Genomic DNA, 16,046 nt, shown 5'->3' with positions numbered 1-16,046 from the left:
CCTGAATCTGAAACACCTAGAAAGATGTAACACGACAGACATACAAGTATTTGCCACATTAAATTGAACTTAAATAATTTACATAGAAGAGTTAATATTTTAAAAGAAAACTCATAAAGGTTCATCTTCTGCTTGAGAACTGCTTAATCAGGTGACCAAGACTAGTTTATTGGACTTGGTCTTTAAAAATACTAATATTACTATGACGGAACTAAAAAGATTAAGATCATGCAATTTGATTCATAAGACATTAGTTCAACCCTTAGAAATCAAACCCTGTAAACATTTATAGTACATTGCTCAGCAGTTGTACTCTAAAGAATTTAGGTATGGAATACTGCAGAAGGCAAAAATGGCTTTATTCACAAAGGTGTTCGATGTTATTGCTATTTACATAGGAAAAATAGAGACAAGCTAAGAAACCTATAAATGAGAATAATTTTTTAAAAAATACCATGGTAGATCAACTTGACATAATATTTTACAGCCATGAGATGATTATCAAAATAGTATAGTGTTCCCAAAATGGCAGATGAGGTTATTTGTATTAACCTTCTTGTTAAAACTAAATAATAAAGCTCAGTTATTATTTTTAATCTTCTTTTAAATCACAAAGAAGAAATGACAAGTCAGTAAAAAATTACCAGTCCAAAAGTGAAAGGAAAATGTTATCCTAAAGATGTAACTGTGCAAGATGTGGCTTTTGCCCTGAGAGTATTTGCCAATCTTGAAAATTTTGAACCTTAATTTTAAAACTGTCACAGGCAAGACAGAAAGCAAAGCCAAGGTCCGTGTAAGCTTGAGAGTCTAACAGGAGAAACTTCTCACAATATTGGAACCCCAAAGAGCTATGCAATCCAAGTAAACTATAAACTAGAAGAGAAATATTTTACATAGAATTACAGCCAACATAGGGTCACCCAAGCACTAGATAATTTCAAGCCTTAAAGTAGTTGAAATACTAGGTATTTGGCAATTCCTCTCTAGAGAAAAGAACTTTCTCTATAAAGAGAAGCAAATGCAAATCCTCTCTACAGAACTTTCATTGCAAGTCTAAATTTATTCCCACAAATATTTTTTCAAATACAATGTCTATCACACACACACACACACACACACGGTTCGCAAAGAAACCAGACTGCAGAGCATGAGCTAGCAAAAACATTAGACAAGGGAAACAGACTAATAATGATTTTAGATTTCAAACAACGAGGCTGGCTATAGGTTTAAAAAGTGAAAGACAAGTTTGAAGATCTCTGTAGAGAATAGGAAACTATGAAAAGTACTGTAGTAAATTTACAAATGAATCTAAAATAATTCTAGAAATAGAAAACACAATAACCTTAATTAAAAACCCAAAAGTAAAGCTTCTGGATTGGTGGAACACATTGAGCTGCTAGGAGGGTGGTGTGCCCTAAGAAACCACGGAAGCTCCACGCCACCCGTGCTCCCACACCTTGCCCTATGCACCTCTTCCACTTGGCCATTTCTGAGTTGGAGGAGAAGAGGGTCATGTGAAGATAGAGGCAGAAATTGGAGTTATGCAGCTACAAGCTAAGGAACACTTGGAGCTATCAGAAACTGGAAGAGGCAAAGAAAGATTTTCCCCACAGGCTTCAAAGGAGTTTGGCCCTGCTGACACCTTAACGTTGAACTTCTGGCCTCCAGAACTCCAAGATAATAAAATTCTGTTGATTTAAAGACAAACAACCCAAATGTCAGATCCCTGCTCTAAATCAATGGCTCTCAGCTTTGGCTGCACATTGGAAACCCATGGGAAAGCTTAAAACAAAAACCAAGCACAAACAAAAAACTCCCACTGATAATCACGCTCCAACCCAGATCAGTTAAATCACAATCTTAGGAAGTGAATCCCAGCAGTTGATTCCTTTAAAAGATGTGCATCCTGAGTTGGAAACCATTACTCTGGATCAGGAATGGGCAAGCTGTGGCCCATGGGACAAATCTGGCCTGCCACCGGCTTTTGCGAATAAAGTTTCATTGGAATATACACATGCACACAAACAAAACCAAGGGGTCAGTTTAGTCACTTATATGCTGCTGGAAAGAGAATTAGTAAACTGGAATAAAAGAAATGATAATGATTAGAGTATAAATTAATGAGATTAAAAATAGAAAAGCAGTAGAGAAAATCAATGAAACCTAAAGCTGGTTCTTTGAAAGATTGACAAATGATAAAACTTTAGCTAGATTGACCAAGAAAAAGAAAGAAGACTCAAATTACTAAAATAAAAAATGAAAGAAGACATTACTACTCACCTTACAGAAATAAAAAGGATTATAAAAGAACACTGTAAACAATTGTATGACAACAAATTAGATAATTTAGATTAAATGGACAAATTCCTACAAGGACACAAACTACTGAAATTGGCTATAGACAAATGAAGAGATCTATAACACATGAAGAGATTCAATTAATAATGAGAAAACCACCCACAAAGAAAACTCCAGTTCCAGATAGCTTTACTGCTGAATTCTACTAAACATTTAAGGAAGAATTAATGTCAGTTCTTCACAAACTCTTCCAAAAATTGAGGGAGAAGGAAACACTTCCAGACTCATTTTGTGAGACCAGTATTACTCTGATATCAAAACCAGAGTAATATATCACAAAAAAGATAACTATAAACCAATATCTCTATTGAGTATGAACAAATAAATCCTCAACAAAATACTAGCAACTAAATTCAGAAACATATGAAAACAATGATACACCATGACCAAGTGGGATGCAAGTCTGGTTTAATTTCCCAAAATTAGTAATTAATTATATCATACAATTAAAAAACTCATATGATCATCTCAATACATATGGGAAAGCATTTGACAAAATCCAATACTCACAATAAATACACTCAACAAGCTAGAAACAGAAGGGACCTTCATCAATCTGATGAGAGCATCTACAAAAAACCCCACAGTTAACATATACTTAATGGTGGAAGATTGAATACTTTCCCCCTAAAATCAGGAACAAGACAAGAATGTCTGCTCTTGTCACTTCTATTCAACACTGTACTGAAGGTTCTAGCCAGAGCCAGTAGGCAAGAAAAAGAAGTCAAAGGCAACCAGATTGGAAAGGAAGAAATAAAACAATCTCTATTCACAGAGGACAAGCATTCGCAAGTCATATATCTGACCTATATCAGGGACATATATCCAGAAATATAAAGAACGTTTAAACTCAATAAGAGACAAATAACCAATCACAAGTGGACAAAATATATTAATTTCCTTCTCAAAGGAAGATACAGAAGTAGCCAATAAGAACATGAAAAGATACTCAACATCTTTAGTCATCAGGGAAATTCAAATCAAAACCACAACGAGATACCACTTCACACTCACTAAAATGGCTAGAATAAAAAAGTCGGATAATAACAAGCATTGGCAAATCTGTGGAAAAATTGGAAGCCTCGTACACTGCTGGAGGGAACGTAAAATAGTACAGTCACTTTGAAAAACAATCTGGCAGTTCTTTAAATGGTTAAACATAGAGTTACCATATGATCCAACAAATCCATTCTTAGGCGTATACTGACAAGAAATGAAAACTTTTTTTGTTGTTTTTTGAGATGGAGTCTCCCTCACTCTGTTGCCCAGGCTGGAGTGCAGTGATGCCATTTCGGCTCACTGCAACCTCTGCCTCCTGGGTTTGAGCCATTCCCCTGCTTCAGCCTCCCAAGTAGCTGGGCTTACAGGTATGCTCCACAACACCCGGGTAAATTTTGTATTTTTAGTAGAGACGGAGTTTCACCATTTTGGCCAGGCTGGTCTCTTACTCCTGACCTCAAGTTATCCTCCTGCCTTGTCCTCCCAAAGTGCTGGGATTACAGGCATGAGCCGCCACGCCCGGCCAAAAACATTTTATACAAAAAATTATACAAGAATGTTTATAGAAGCATTATTCACAATAGTCAAAAGACAGAGATGACTCAAATGTCCACCAACGGACGGATCAACAAATATGGCATATGCATACACTGGAATATATTATTCAGCTGTAAAAAAAAAAATGAAGTATATGCTACAACACAGATGAGCCCTGAAAACATGTTAAGTGAAAGAAACCAGTCACAAAAGACCACATATGATATAATTCCCTTTAGATGAAATGTTCACAACAGGGTAATCCACAGAGACACAAAGTAGATTAGAGGTTGCTTAGGCCTGGGAGTGGGGAGATAGGGTGATAGGTGGCTGATGGCTAAAGGGTACGGGGTTTTTTTTGGAGGTGATGAACGTTTTAATTGACTATAGTGATGTTTGTACATATCTGTGAATGTAACAAAAACTATTGAATTGTATACTTTAAATGGTTGAACTGGGCAGGCTCTGGGCTCACTGCCTATGAGTTAGCCCTGCTCTGCAAGGAGCAGTAAATAATAATAATAATAAATAAATAGGTGGTTGAATTGTATAGTATGTGATTTATATCTCAGTGAAGTGTTAAAAAATGCAATGAGGCACCGACTCTCAGGTGCCAACCCTACACTTCACAAACCTAAGGGCAAAGGCTTCCTCACATTTTGTGCCTTGAGTTCTTTGCCTTGCTTCACTATATTCCTGGGTATGTTCTGCATCCATCCCCCCTTTCACAAAGATAACCATCTTTTTATTTGTTGTTCTTGTTGTATCCCCTTGCCTCAGAGGTGTTTATGTAAGAGGGCTAAAAGAAGAAAATTGCTTGTGAGATACTTCCTTTCTGGGCTCTCTCTTTTTAATAGAGTTCACTAGAGTTTATGACAAATATGTTTGTTAGCAATAAGAAAATACTTCTCTTTTCAGAGCAATCACAGAGCAGAATGATAGGTTTTTGTCAAGATTTAAAGTCTTAAAGTAGGCAGGTAATGAGAGAGAGAGGCCCTGAGCTCTGCCTGGTGGTAGCATTTCAAGGAATGGGCAAGATTTTAGAGGTGATGGTTATGTGGCAAACCTAGACAGAGGCTTTGGGGTTCCTAGCCTCAACTAAGTTTCCTGGTAATTGCTTACAAATGGCATGCAGGGAGAAAGCTGTGAGACTTCCAGTGTCAGTGACCACTACGGCTCTGGACAATGCAGACGCCTGCAGAAACCTTAATGAACTCGAGCTACAGACCCTTCCTGTTTTCCAAGTGCCAGATAAGGCCTGGGTGGGGAGGAAAATTCCAGATATTAATGAAAATTCAAATTCTTGCTGCCCTAACAGAATGAGAAATTCCAGTCTTTTAATTAAATTTTTTTTTTCTCTTTTTAGAGACAGAGTCCTGTTCTGTTGCCCAGGCTGGAATGCAGTGGCACAGTCAAGGCTCACTGCAGCCTGGAACTTCTGGCCTCAAGGGATTCTCCTGCCTCACCCTCCCAAGTAGCTAGGACTACAGACATGAGCCACCATGCCCAGCTAACTAAAAAAAAAAAAATTTTGTTGTCGTTTTGTAGACAGGGTCTTGCCATGTTGCCCAGGCTGGTGTCAAACTCTTGGGATAAAGTGATCCCCCTACCTCGGCCTCCCAAAATGCTGGGATTAGAGGTATGAGCCACTACACTTGGCTAGATTTTTTGTTGATAATGAAGAAATGTGTATTTCTTATACAGTGGAGGTTTTTCTTTTAAACTTTTTTATTTTGAAATAATTTCACAGCTGGATGTGGTGGCTCATACCTGTAATCCCAGCACTTTAGGAGGCTGAAGCAGGAGGATTGCTCGAGCCCAGGAACACAAGACCAGCCTGGGCAACATGGCAAGACCCTGTCTCTAGAAATAATTAAAACATTAGCCAGGTATGGTGGCGGGCACCTGTGGTCCCAGCTACTCAGGAGGCTGAGGTGGGAGGATCATTTGAACCCAGGAGCTCAAGGCTGCAGCGAGCCATGATCGTGCCACCTCACTCCAGCCTGGGCAACAGAGCAGGATCCAGTCTCAAAAAAAAAGAAAGAAAGAAAGAAAAGAAAAAATAATGTCAAAGTTACAAAAATAAAAATAGTGCAAACAACGCCCACATATATGTATTTCATATATATGTTTTTTTTTTTTTTGAGACAGATTTCGCTCTTGTCACCCAGGCTGGAGTGTAATGTGTGATCTTTGCTCACTGCAACCTCCACCTCCCAGGTTCAAGCGTTTCTCCTGCCTCAGCCTCCCAAGTAGCTGGGATTACAGGCGCCTGCCACCATGCCTGGCTAATTTTTGTATTTTTAGTAGTGACAGGGTTTCACTATGTTGGCCAAGCTGGTCTTGAACTCCTGACCTCAGGTGATCCACTCGCCTCAGCCTCCCAAAGTGCTGGAATTACAGACGTGAGCCATTCATATATTCTTTACCCAGCCATTCATATATTCTTTACCCAGATCCACCCACTATTAACATTTTCCTCCATTTGCTTTGTCCTTTGCTATTCATTTAACTATGTAATATATATGTTTGTATATATACATAATAATAAATATTTGTATAGACATGCACGTGGTATTTTTCTAAATCATTGGAGGGCAAGTTATATATATTATGATTCTAAAATATTAGGTCCATTATATGTAATATTTGTAATATATTATATTATATATACGTAGTAAATATAATACAGTCATGTGCTGCATAAAGATGTTTCAGTGAAAGAACAGCATATACAATGGTGGTCCCATAACATTATAATGGGGCTGAAAAATTCCTATGACTGAGTGATGTCTTGATGATCCTGACCCAGTGTAGGCCTAGGCTAATGTGTACGGTGCTTATAAAGTCTACAGTAGTGTACAGTAGTGTACAGTAGTGTCCTAGACTTTCCCATTCACTCACCACTCACTCACTGACTCAGAGCTGCTTTCAGTCCTGCGAGCTCCATTCATGGTAAGTGCACTATACAGGTGTGCCATTTTATATTTTTTATATCATAATTTTTATACCAAAAGTTGTACCTTTTCTATATTGAGATATGTTTAGATATCCAAATGCTTACAGTTGTGTTACAGACCCCTACAGTATTGAGTACAGCAACATACTGTACAGGTTTGTAGCCTGGGAGCAATAAGCTATACCATATAGCCTAGGTGGGTAGTGGGCTATACCATCTAGGTTTGTATACTCTGTGATGTTAAGATGACAGAATCACCTAATGATGCATTTCTCAGAACATATCCCTGTCATTAAGCAATGTATGACTGTATACGGGGACCAAGAAGGATATTCTTTTTCATAACCACAGTTAATGTTGCCAGGCTTAGCAAATAAAAATGCAGGATGCCGTGGGCAAATTCCAACAGAAATGAAAGCTCTGAGCTTTCCCAGACTAGGGGAACTACTACACTTCCTCTGCTGAACACACTTACACACTGTTGTTGGATTTGATGAGTTCTAGGTCTCCTTGGTTACCCTCCAACGTCCAAACAATAAACCTAATCCGCTGGGCAAGATTTCTGGTAACCAGTAAATGTCTGCTATGATCTTGCTGATAAAAGTGAAGGTTAGTTGACTCTTTTTTTCCATCTCTTGAAAGCTCTGTTGATTTGGTAGTGTTTCTCAAAAATGAACTGAGTAAGAATTGTCTTATAAAAAACACTGTTTAACAAATTTAAATATAAATCATCATTGGATCTTGTTAAAATGTAGATTCTGATGCAGCAGAACTGGACCGGGCTATGAAATTTTGTATTTCTTAATAAGCTTCCAGAGGACATCAGCACAGTGGTCCTCCTAATCACACTTTGAATTGTGACAGTCAATAGATATTTCAAATATGCAGGTACCTAGGCCCTATGCCAATGTATTGATTCAGAATCTCTGGAGGCAGTGTCCAGGAATATTAATTTAAACAAACTCCTAGGGAGATATGAGAACCACTGGTCTATGGGTTTGAAATATCCTCTATCTTATTCTCAACTTGTTTATTTTGTTTCTGAAAGCCCAGTGCATTTCCCTCCTGCTTGATGCTTTTTTCATTGACCACCTCAGATGTAAATTCATTAACAGTTGTTGGCAGCACTTGCTATTTATCATGGGCTTTCTTTTCTTACATATATCCTGTCTCCTCAGATGTTATTTCTCAAAATGAACAATTATATAGATTCTTGTAGCCTCAGCTCCTACCATAATGCTTAGCAGAGAGTAAATGTTTAATATGTATCATGGATAATAATGGTGATGGTACTGGAAGATGAATTTCTCTCCAGGACACGTGACTGTTTCCCAGGCCTTGTGTGATTAAAAGAACGAGAGTCCTGCTGACTCCACAAAAGAAACAATCGCTTAGCAAAAACTGCAACTCCCAACTATGGCGTGTTTTTCAGAAACTGGTACCACAATCCTTTTGTACCTTGGTAGTTTGGATTTTATTATGGTAAATGGCACTTTAAAGGAAATGAAGTAATACTTTGAACTTATTATGTCTTTTATCTGTGAACCTCAAAGCAGCCTAATGCCATTTATTAAGTTACCATACAGCCATGATGTAAATATTATCATACCCTCCTTACAAAAAAGCTGACTAGGGAAAGAGTTGTAATATACTTGGCCAAAATCATAGCCATTCTAAGAAGGCCAAACCAAGAAACGGAGAAGTAGCTAGGTGGCTGACAGGTCAGCACTTCTCAGCATTTCCCAGACCTCAACTTAGGTGAGCATTCCATAGGAGAGACGGCTAAGAAGTAACGGAAGACTATTTCAATTTGGGTGAACCAATTTCCTCTTCCTCCGTATTCCCATTACCATTGCTCTTGGTATCTTGTGATGCTTATACATTCTTATGTTAAGGTTAAATGCCGACCCATCTTCCCTCAACAACTTCCTCATCTATTTTCCAGTAATCTTGTTCTCCCTACCTCCTGGTTTACTATAGCAGCAGAGCTATTAGGTTGGTACAAAAGCCATTGCCGTTTTTGCCATTACTTTTAATGCCATTATTTTTAACGGCAAAAACCGCGATTATTTTTGCACGGACCTAATAAAATAACTGCCAGCTGAGGGGATCTGAAATGAGATTGGAACCCTAGTTTGACCGCTCACGAACTCGGCCTCTTAGGAGAGGTGTCTCAGGGAGTCAGTTTCTTCTTTGTGTGTGAAACGGGAAAGGACTACGCCCCTCTACTTTACTGAGGGATAGAAGCGATAGAACGCGACTCGTAAACTGCACATCACTAAACGGATACCACTTTGTCCCCTTACTATGTCATTCCTTGTTTAATTTAATGCCAGGGCCACACAACGCAGCATAACTAATAGGGATAGGGCGTGTCCGTAAGGAACTACCTCGAGGTAGATCTTTTTCGAGGAAAAGGAGGGCGCGAAGCTGCTGGGAGTCGTAGTCTCGGCGGCAGTCTCCGCTGAGCTCAAAGGAAAGAACTACAACTCCCGTGAGGCAGTGCGCGGACAGCTCGCACAGCCCCTTCTCCCCCAAGCGGCGCGTGCCCCCAAGAGAAAGTGGGGGCCTGCGCGCGCGCTGGGGACCTGCAGGGCAAGCGCAAAGGCAGCTTGCTAGTGGTAGCCGTGAGAGCAGATCGAGGAAAGGAGACCCTTGGCAAATTAAAAAATAAAAAGAACCGTGCACTACTACCTCAGCACCCGGACGGGCTGTAAACCCGCCCTACATCGGAGGCGTGGAGCGCGCGCTCCCGGGCTCCAGTCTAGAGCTTCGGGGACTTAAATCAGCAGAGGCGGGAAGGGGCGGGGCCTAAGGCGCGGGGCGGGGCCGTAGGCGGTGCGGGCGGCGGCGGCGGCGGCGGCGGCGGCGGCGGGGCCAGGACCCAGACATCTGGGACTGTTGTTGTTCTCTCGCGGCGCGACCGCCTCGGTCACTTCGCTCAGAGACCTGGACCTGGTCCGCTGGGGAGCAGGCGGCCATAAACCCCCTCTCTCCCGGTTCCCTGACGCCGCGGCGGGAGCTGTTACAAACACCCTGCGGTTGGTCTCCGATGCCCTTCAGTGAGGTGGGGACGCCTGGACCCTGGTGAGCGAACCCCAAGCCACCCCCCACCCCAACTCAGTGTCTTCGCCGGCCCCCGGCCCGTACACCTGTCTGGTAGCCATGGCTGAAAACACAGAGGGGGATCTGAACTCCAACCTGCTTCACGCCCCCTACCACACCGGGGACCCTCAGCTGGACAAGGCCATTGGGCAGTGGCTCCGCTGGGATAAGGTGGGTACCTGGTCAGCCCGGCAAACGCCGTCGCCTCCCCCACACAGTCTGCTCTTTCCTGTGCCCACCCAGCGCCCCGCGGGCTGCAGAGGAGATGGCTCGGGACACCGAGCGGGGGGCAGCGGAGCAGGGCGTTGCCACCCACCTATGCGTGGGGTTCCTCCCTCGGACTGCCAGAGCCGGGCGGCAACATTTGCATCGCTTCCTTCTGCAGTGCTCTCAATTGTAACCTCCCTTCCTCTTCTTTATACCCTCCTTCCCTTCAAGTGCTGTCTTCCCTCTTTCTTCCAAAAAAAAAAAAAAAATCATCATTGTAAGTTATACCCTAAACAACGATTTCCTTTCCCTTTTTCTCCCTTGACTTCCTTCTCCACATACCTAAAAGTGGTTTCTGGCACCCTTACTGGGCGTTTCTAACCGCTATCCGCTTTAGTTCTGGTCTGGTGTGTTTCCTCCTTCTGTCGCTAGGTAGTCGCTGGTCTTTTATCACTCCGTGGTATTATCTAGTATCACCTTTTGCTCTTGGGAAAGGCAAGGCGCTTACCTCTTCTTTCTCCTGCTGGCAGCTGTTTTCCGGAATTAATCTGTTCAAGGAATCGTGTTTTCCAGGTTTCCTATGGTATTCTTAATACAGGATTGTTTTTGCCTTAACCATTACTTCTCTACCAACACCTCCCCACCCACCCTCCGCCCCCACCTCCAAGTTGTTGTGGTAATTAAACCTTGTGCGGGCATTTGGGATGGATTTGTGACAATCAGAATTAAAATGCAGCTATCTTACTTGTAAAAGAGGTCCCTGGTGGCTCCAACAGAGGAAGATAATCCAAGCTTTTGCTTTGTCAAGTGCATAAAATACCTTTGTTGAAGTAGAGAAGGCAGCACATTTAAAATGGAATTAATGACACTGAATTAAGGAATTTGTATGGTAGTATGTGACATCATGTACAGATGAATTTCCTTAAGGCTTCTCTTTCTGAAAGTTTTGTTTTTACTTTATTCATTCATTCATTCAGCAAAAAAAATATTGAATGCTGAGTGCGTGTTTTAGGTCTTGTTAGACCCAGGAAATACTTGTGAGGAAAATAGAAAGGGTTCCTGCCCTCAACAAGCCTCAGTTAGCAGATGAGGAAGACCAACAAATAAGCAACTACAATGAGGTATTTGATGTTAATTGGTCATATGTATATTGGACGAATAATTCTCCCTCTACAGTCTAAACTAATGCTTCTCAAACCTTAATGTGCTTACAGATCACCTGGGGATCTTGAAATACAGATTCTGATTCAGGAGGCCTGGAGTGGGGCCTTGGATTCTGCCTAAGAATGAATTTCCGGCCGGGCGCTGTGGCTCACGCCTGTAATTCCAGCACTTTGGGAGGCCGAGGCGGGTGGATCACGAGGTCAGGAGATCGAGATCATCCTGGCTAACATGGTGAAACCCCGTCTCTACTAAAAATACAAAAAATTAGCCGGGCGCGGTGGCGGGCGCCTGTAGTCCCGGCTATTCAGGAGGCTGAGGTAGGAGAATGGCGTGAACCCGTGAGGCGGAGCTTGCAGTGAGTGGAGATCGCGCCACTGCACTCCAGCCTGGGTGACAGAGCGAGACTCCGTCTCAAAAATAAAAAAAAAAGAATTTCCAGGTGATACTAATGCTGCTGGTCTGTGGACCACACTTGGAGTAGCAAGACTTTTTGTTCTCTTTAGGTGCCAGTTTTAACTATACTTTTCCTAATGAGCCTCCTGATTGATTTTTTTTTTTTTTTAACAGAGTCTCACCGTGTTGTCCAGGCTGGAGTGCAGTGGCGTGATCTCCGCTCACTGCACTCACTGCAGCCTTGAACTCCTGGGCTCAAGTGATCTTTCTGCCTTAGCCTGCCGAGTAGCTGGGACTACAGGCACATGCCACCACGCCCAGCTAATTAAAAACAAATTTTTTTTTTTTTTTTTAGAAATGGGGTCTCACTATGTTGCCCAGGCTTGTCTTGAACTCTGGGCCTCAAGGGATTCTCCCACCTCAGCTTCCCAAAGTGTTGGGATTATAGGCATGAACCACCACACCCAGCCCCTGAATTATTTTTAAAAGATTGTTTGAATGAATTTACATTTATTGATTGTCCATTCTATGCCTATATATTGTTGGGATATACTGAAATATTAAAGAAACCTGTAAAATGCACATAAAATAATAATGCTAGAGTAGTTTTCGTGGCAATTAAATGGTTTGTAGGCAGTCAGTTCTTACAGTTCAAAAGTAGGAGTAAACGGTGGACCGAGATGCTCAAGGAAGACTTCATTAGAAGATAAGATACATATAAAAAGAATGAAGAGAGGTCAGGCACGGTGGCTCACGCTTGTAATGCTAGCACTCTGGGAGGCCAAGGTGGGCAGATCACCTGAGGTCAGGAGTTTGAGACCAGCCTGGCCAACATAGTGAAACCCCGTCTCTACTAAAAATACGAAAAAAAAAAAAAAAAAAAAAGCCAGGCGAGGTGGCACGTGCCTGTAGTCCCAGCTACTCGAAGGCTGAGGCCAGAGAATCACTTGAACCTGGGAGGCGGAGGTTGCAGTGAGCTGAGATCATTCCACTGCCCTCCAGCCTGGATGACAGAGTGAGACTCCATCTCAAAAATAAATAAAACAAAACAAAATAAAATAAAAATAATGAAGATAAAACTTCATTGAAAGTGGAAGATAAATCCTTAATTTGTATTTAAAGTGCCTCTGAATATAAGGCATTAGCTGAAACCTGTGAGAGATAGAAAGATGAAATAGATATGGATCATATCTTTAAAGAAAATAGAAGGGAAGAAAAAGCATAAATAATAGGAGCAAGTAATAAGTATCCTTAACAGAGGAATAGATTAAGTAATTTGTTAATTATTTAATAAATATAATAAATTTCTTCATTGATCCTCTCTTAATAGGAGAGAATACATTTAATGGAGAAATTGTATCTACTGTAGATTGATACTATAGGTAAGCTAGACTGTCTCAGGGCACTGAAATTTAGAGGGCAGAAATGTAAAATAAGATCAGACTCATGGCATTTCTTACATTATATATTGATGGCATGTGTAATCTTTTAACATAGAGAAATTGAGTTTAACACCTGATGAATACCTATTTAATTAAAAAAGGAACCAAATGCCACCAATTCTTCATGACTCAGATGAGGCATATAATAAGTTATAAATTGATTAGAGGTCAATTTGCTACTTGCATTGATCACTAAAATTACTAATCTTAGTCTTGGTGTATTTGAAAAGTCTTTATGAAAAAAATGTTATTTGTGCTTGAACTTTCAGACTTAGTTAAAATTAGACTTGCTAACATAAGGAGAACTATGACAAGCATAGAGAGAAATTTTAATGTGTGTATTAAGAACTTTTATTTCTGCTGTTGCTCAGGGTACATAGAAAACTTTGGAAGGATGTGTAAAGACCAGGTCATAGAAGGGCTTTAGTATGTCTTGAAGGGCTTAAATACACACAGGTGTGTGTGTAAATGTTAAAAAGAAAACAACACAACAAGACAGGTGTTTATTGGGGCAGTTTGGGGTACTCCATGTAGTTTCTATGGGGTGGCTTTCTGTTGGTAAATTTACAAGTCCAGTATGTGACCTTCCATTCCTGAGCCTTCAGCCTAATTTGTTAGCCTACCTTGTCTCAGGATGGACTCACTGTGCCCAGTGCCACAGAAACTGATGTCTGAATTCAGAATGTTTTATGAATGTATGGTACAAATGTAATAGCTAAGTAGATTTGTTTCTATTCAGGGCATTTTCTAGATGCACCATAGGAGAAGTCAAAAGAAGATTTTTGGTGGTCATGAAATCAAATCACAGGGAGTCAGATATATGACATAAACATTTAACAGCATCAACCTGTAATAAGTAAATGCACACATCTCCACAATGGGACTATCCTACCACTAGAACCCAGCAAGTCCTAGATCAAGGCATTTGTCCTCCAGGCAGCGAACAGATGACTCTACTACCAGTGCTCTCTCCTTCTATGCTCTAGGGCTAAGTCACTCACCTCCTTCCTAGTTCTTTTTTTCAATGCTTTCGTACATTCTGTCAAATTATAGACCAGTTTTGCTGGCCCAGAAGCAGGTTCTCTCAATATAATATGTCCTGTTCCTTATCCATTGTCAATTTTCTTTTTACAAGCAGTCCTATATGTAAGATGTTAGGCACTGGCAAAGTGGATGGGTCAGTGGCTGGATGGGGAATAGAGCTGGGACACAGGGCAGAGCTGCTCAGCCTGCTATAGCAGCTGCCACAAAGGTGTTGAACTTCCTATATATCGACAACGATGTGGAGGCAGGAATTGGCCATGGCATTTTAAGAAATAGCAAGTAGAGCACTGTGGTCTCAGAATGTAGGTCTGTGTTGAGAGAGAGTATCATGTAAAGTTCAAGGTAGCATAGGCTTGTAAAAAGCCTGAAAATGGCAATAAAATACTTCAATCTAAGCCAGTGATTCAAACATTAGTCTAACAGTAGAAGTTTTTTTTCAATGTCGCTCGCATGATTTTCTGTGTCTCCTAATGTAGCCCAGATAGAAAATATGGTGAGCAAATTTCCTTTTAAGTCATCATTATGCGATGGGAAATACACCCATGACATACCTATACAAAGGTGATCTACTCCAGGGTCATTGCGTAGAGACCCAAAGAAATTGTGGACATTGTCCAGTTGGGGAGCTTAGATGGGAGCTTGGATCTGCCACCTAGTTCAATCCAATTTTTATAATACTAGTTTATATAACATTTTTTGTTCACGTTTTTCTAATACTGAATTTGGCATTTAATCAATGAAGAGTACACAGTATACACATATGGCTTTATTACTTTTGGGAAATGCTAGTCCTTATTCCTTGAATTTATTTCTGTAGTGTTTCAACTTTGGTAAAATGCTCTAAGTCTCATTTGCTATTCATAGCAACAGTGTGTTAGGCAGGTAGTAGTTATCCCCATTTTTACAAGTAAAGAAACTTAAGCTCATAAAAGAAAAGTGACTTGCTCAAGGAGATATGGCTTTTAAGTGGAAAAATTGGGACTCAAACCTAGGTCATCTGACTTTTACTCTATTCTTATCACTATGGTAGACTCCATAAATCAAATGTTTAATAAATGTTAGTGACAACATAAACTAAGTTTCAAGGCCCTCATTAAAACTGTTTTATTGGCTTTTATAAAGCTGGAGTAGGATGTAATATTATGCAGAATAAATTGCCATGGATTTTTTTTTTTTTTAAGAGCTGAACAGTTGCTTTGGTCTCCTTGGCAACACAGTATTCTCCTTCTGTCCAAGAAATTTGGTACATATAAATGAATATTTGAATTTTTCTTTTTAGAATTCAAATTCATTTTTTTCTTTTTACTTCCAAATTTCTTAGATTTTCTCCTATTTTCATCATTTTATTTGCAATTTATTTTTTTGAAGAAATACATGCTTATGATTTTAAAAAATAGTACAGAAGAGATTATAATGGAAAACAATGATCCTAACTGCCTCTTCTTTTCCTCAGTTTGCTCCTTATAAGTCATTTTAAGTTTCTTTTTAGTTATTTTTGTGGTTACCATGAAAAGACTAAGTAATATACTAGAACCATTATTTCTTGATGTATTTTAAAGCTTTAGATATTATCTGTCAAATATATCCCTATGCTATAAAAAATGGGAATTCACTCACTATTCTCTATGTCTCCTAAATTTTGATAGTTATGCTATTAGCATTAGTCATTTCGAAAGTTTAAACAATATAATTAATGCTAGCAAAGTTTGCAGGACAATAAGTGCAACTAACAAACAGGGCTTCCAACTGGCCATTCTATTTAAGAGGAGACTGGCAGAAAACATTGTATACATAAAAACAGAGAAAACCCATACCAGCTTATATAAGGTATCTAGCGT

The 16,046-nt window shown here is 40.3% G+C and overlaps 1 protein-coding gene across 2 annotated transcripts in view; it reads left to right on the top strand.

Moving 5' to 3' along the window:
* The first annotated feature begins 7,407 nt into the window (after positions 1-7,407).
* PGM2L1 (phosphoglucomutase 2 like 1) overlaps positions 7,408-16,046 on the top strand; it is a 69,908-nt gene continuing 61,269 nt past the window's right edge. Inside the window, exon 1 of one of the 2 annotated variants that reach the window (XM_055282870.2) lies at positions 7,408-7,462. In XM_055282870.2, the coding sequence (XP_055138845.1) occupies positions 7,430-7,462 (33 nt within the window). In that variant the 5' untranslated portion in view covers positions 7,408-7,429. Of the gene's footprint in view, positions 7,463-9,678; positions 10,130-16,046 lie in introns of those variants that run through there. The other variant, XM_055282869.2, reaches the window with a different exon arrangement.

Source organism: Symphalangus syndactylus, chromosome 6 (genome assembly GCF_028878055.3).
Source record: "Symphalangus syndactylus isolate Jambi chromosome 6, NHGRI_mSymSyn1-v2.1_pri, whole genome shotgun sequence".
Taxonomy (NCBI): Eukaryota; Metazoa; Chordata; class Mammalia; order Primates; family Hylobatidae; genus Symphalangus; species Symphalangus syndactylus.
This window is presented reverse-complemented; position numbering and strand designations above follow the sequence as displayed.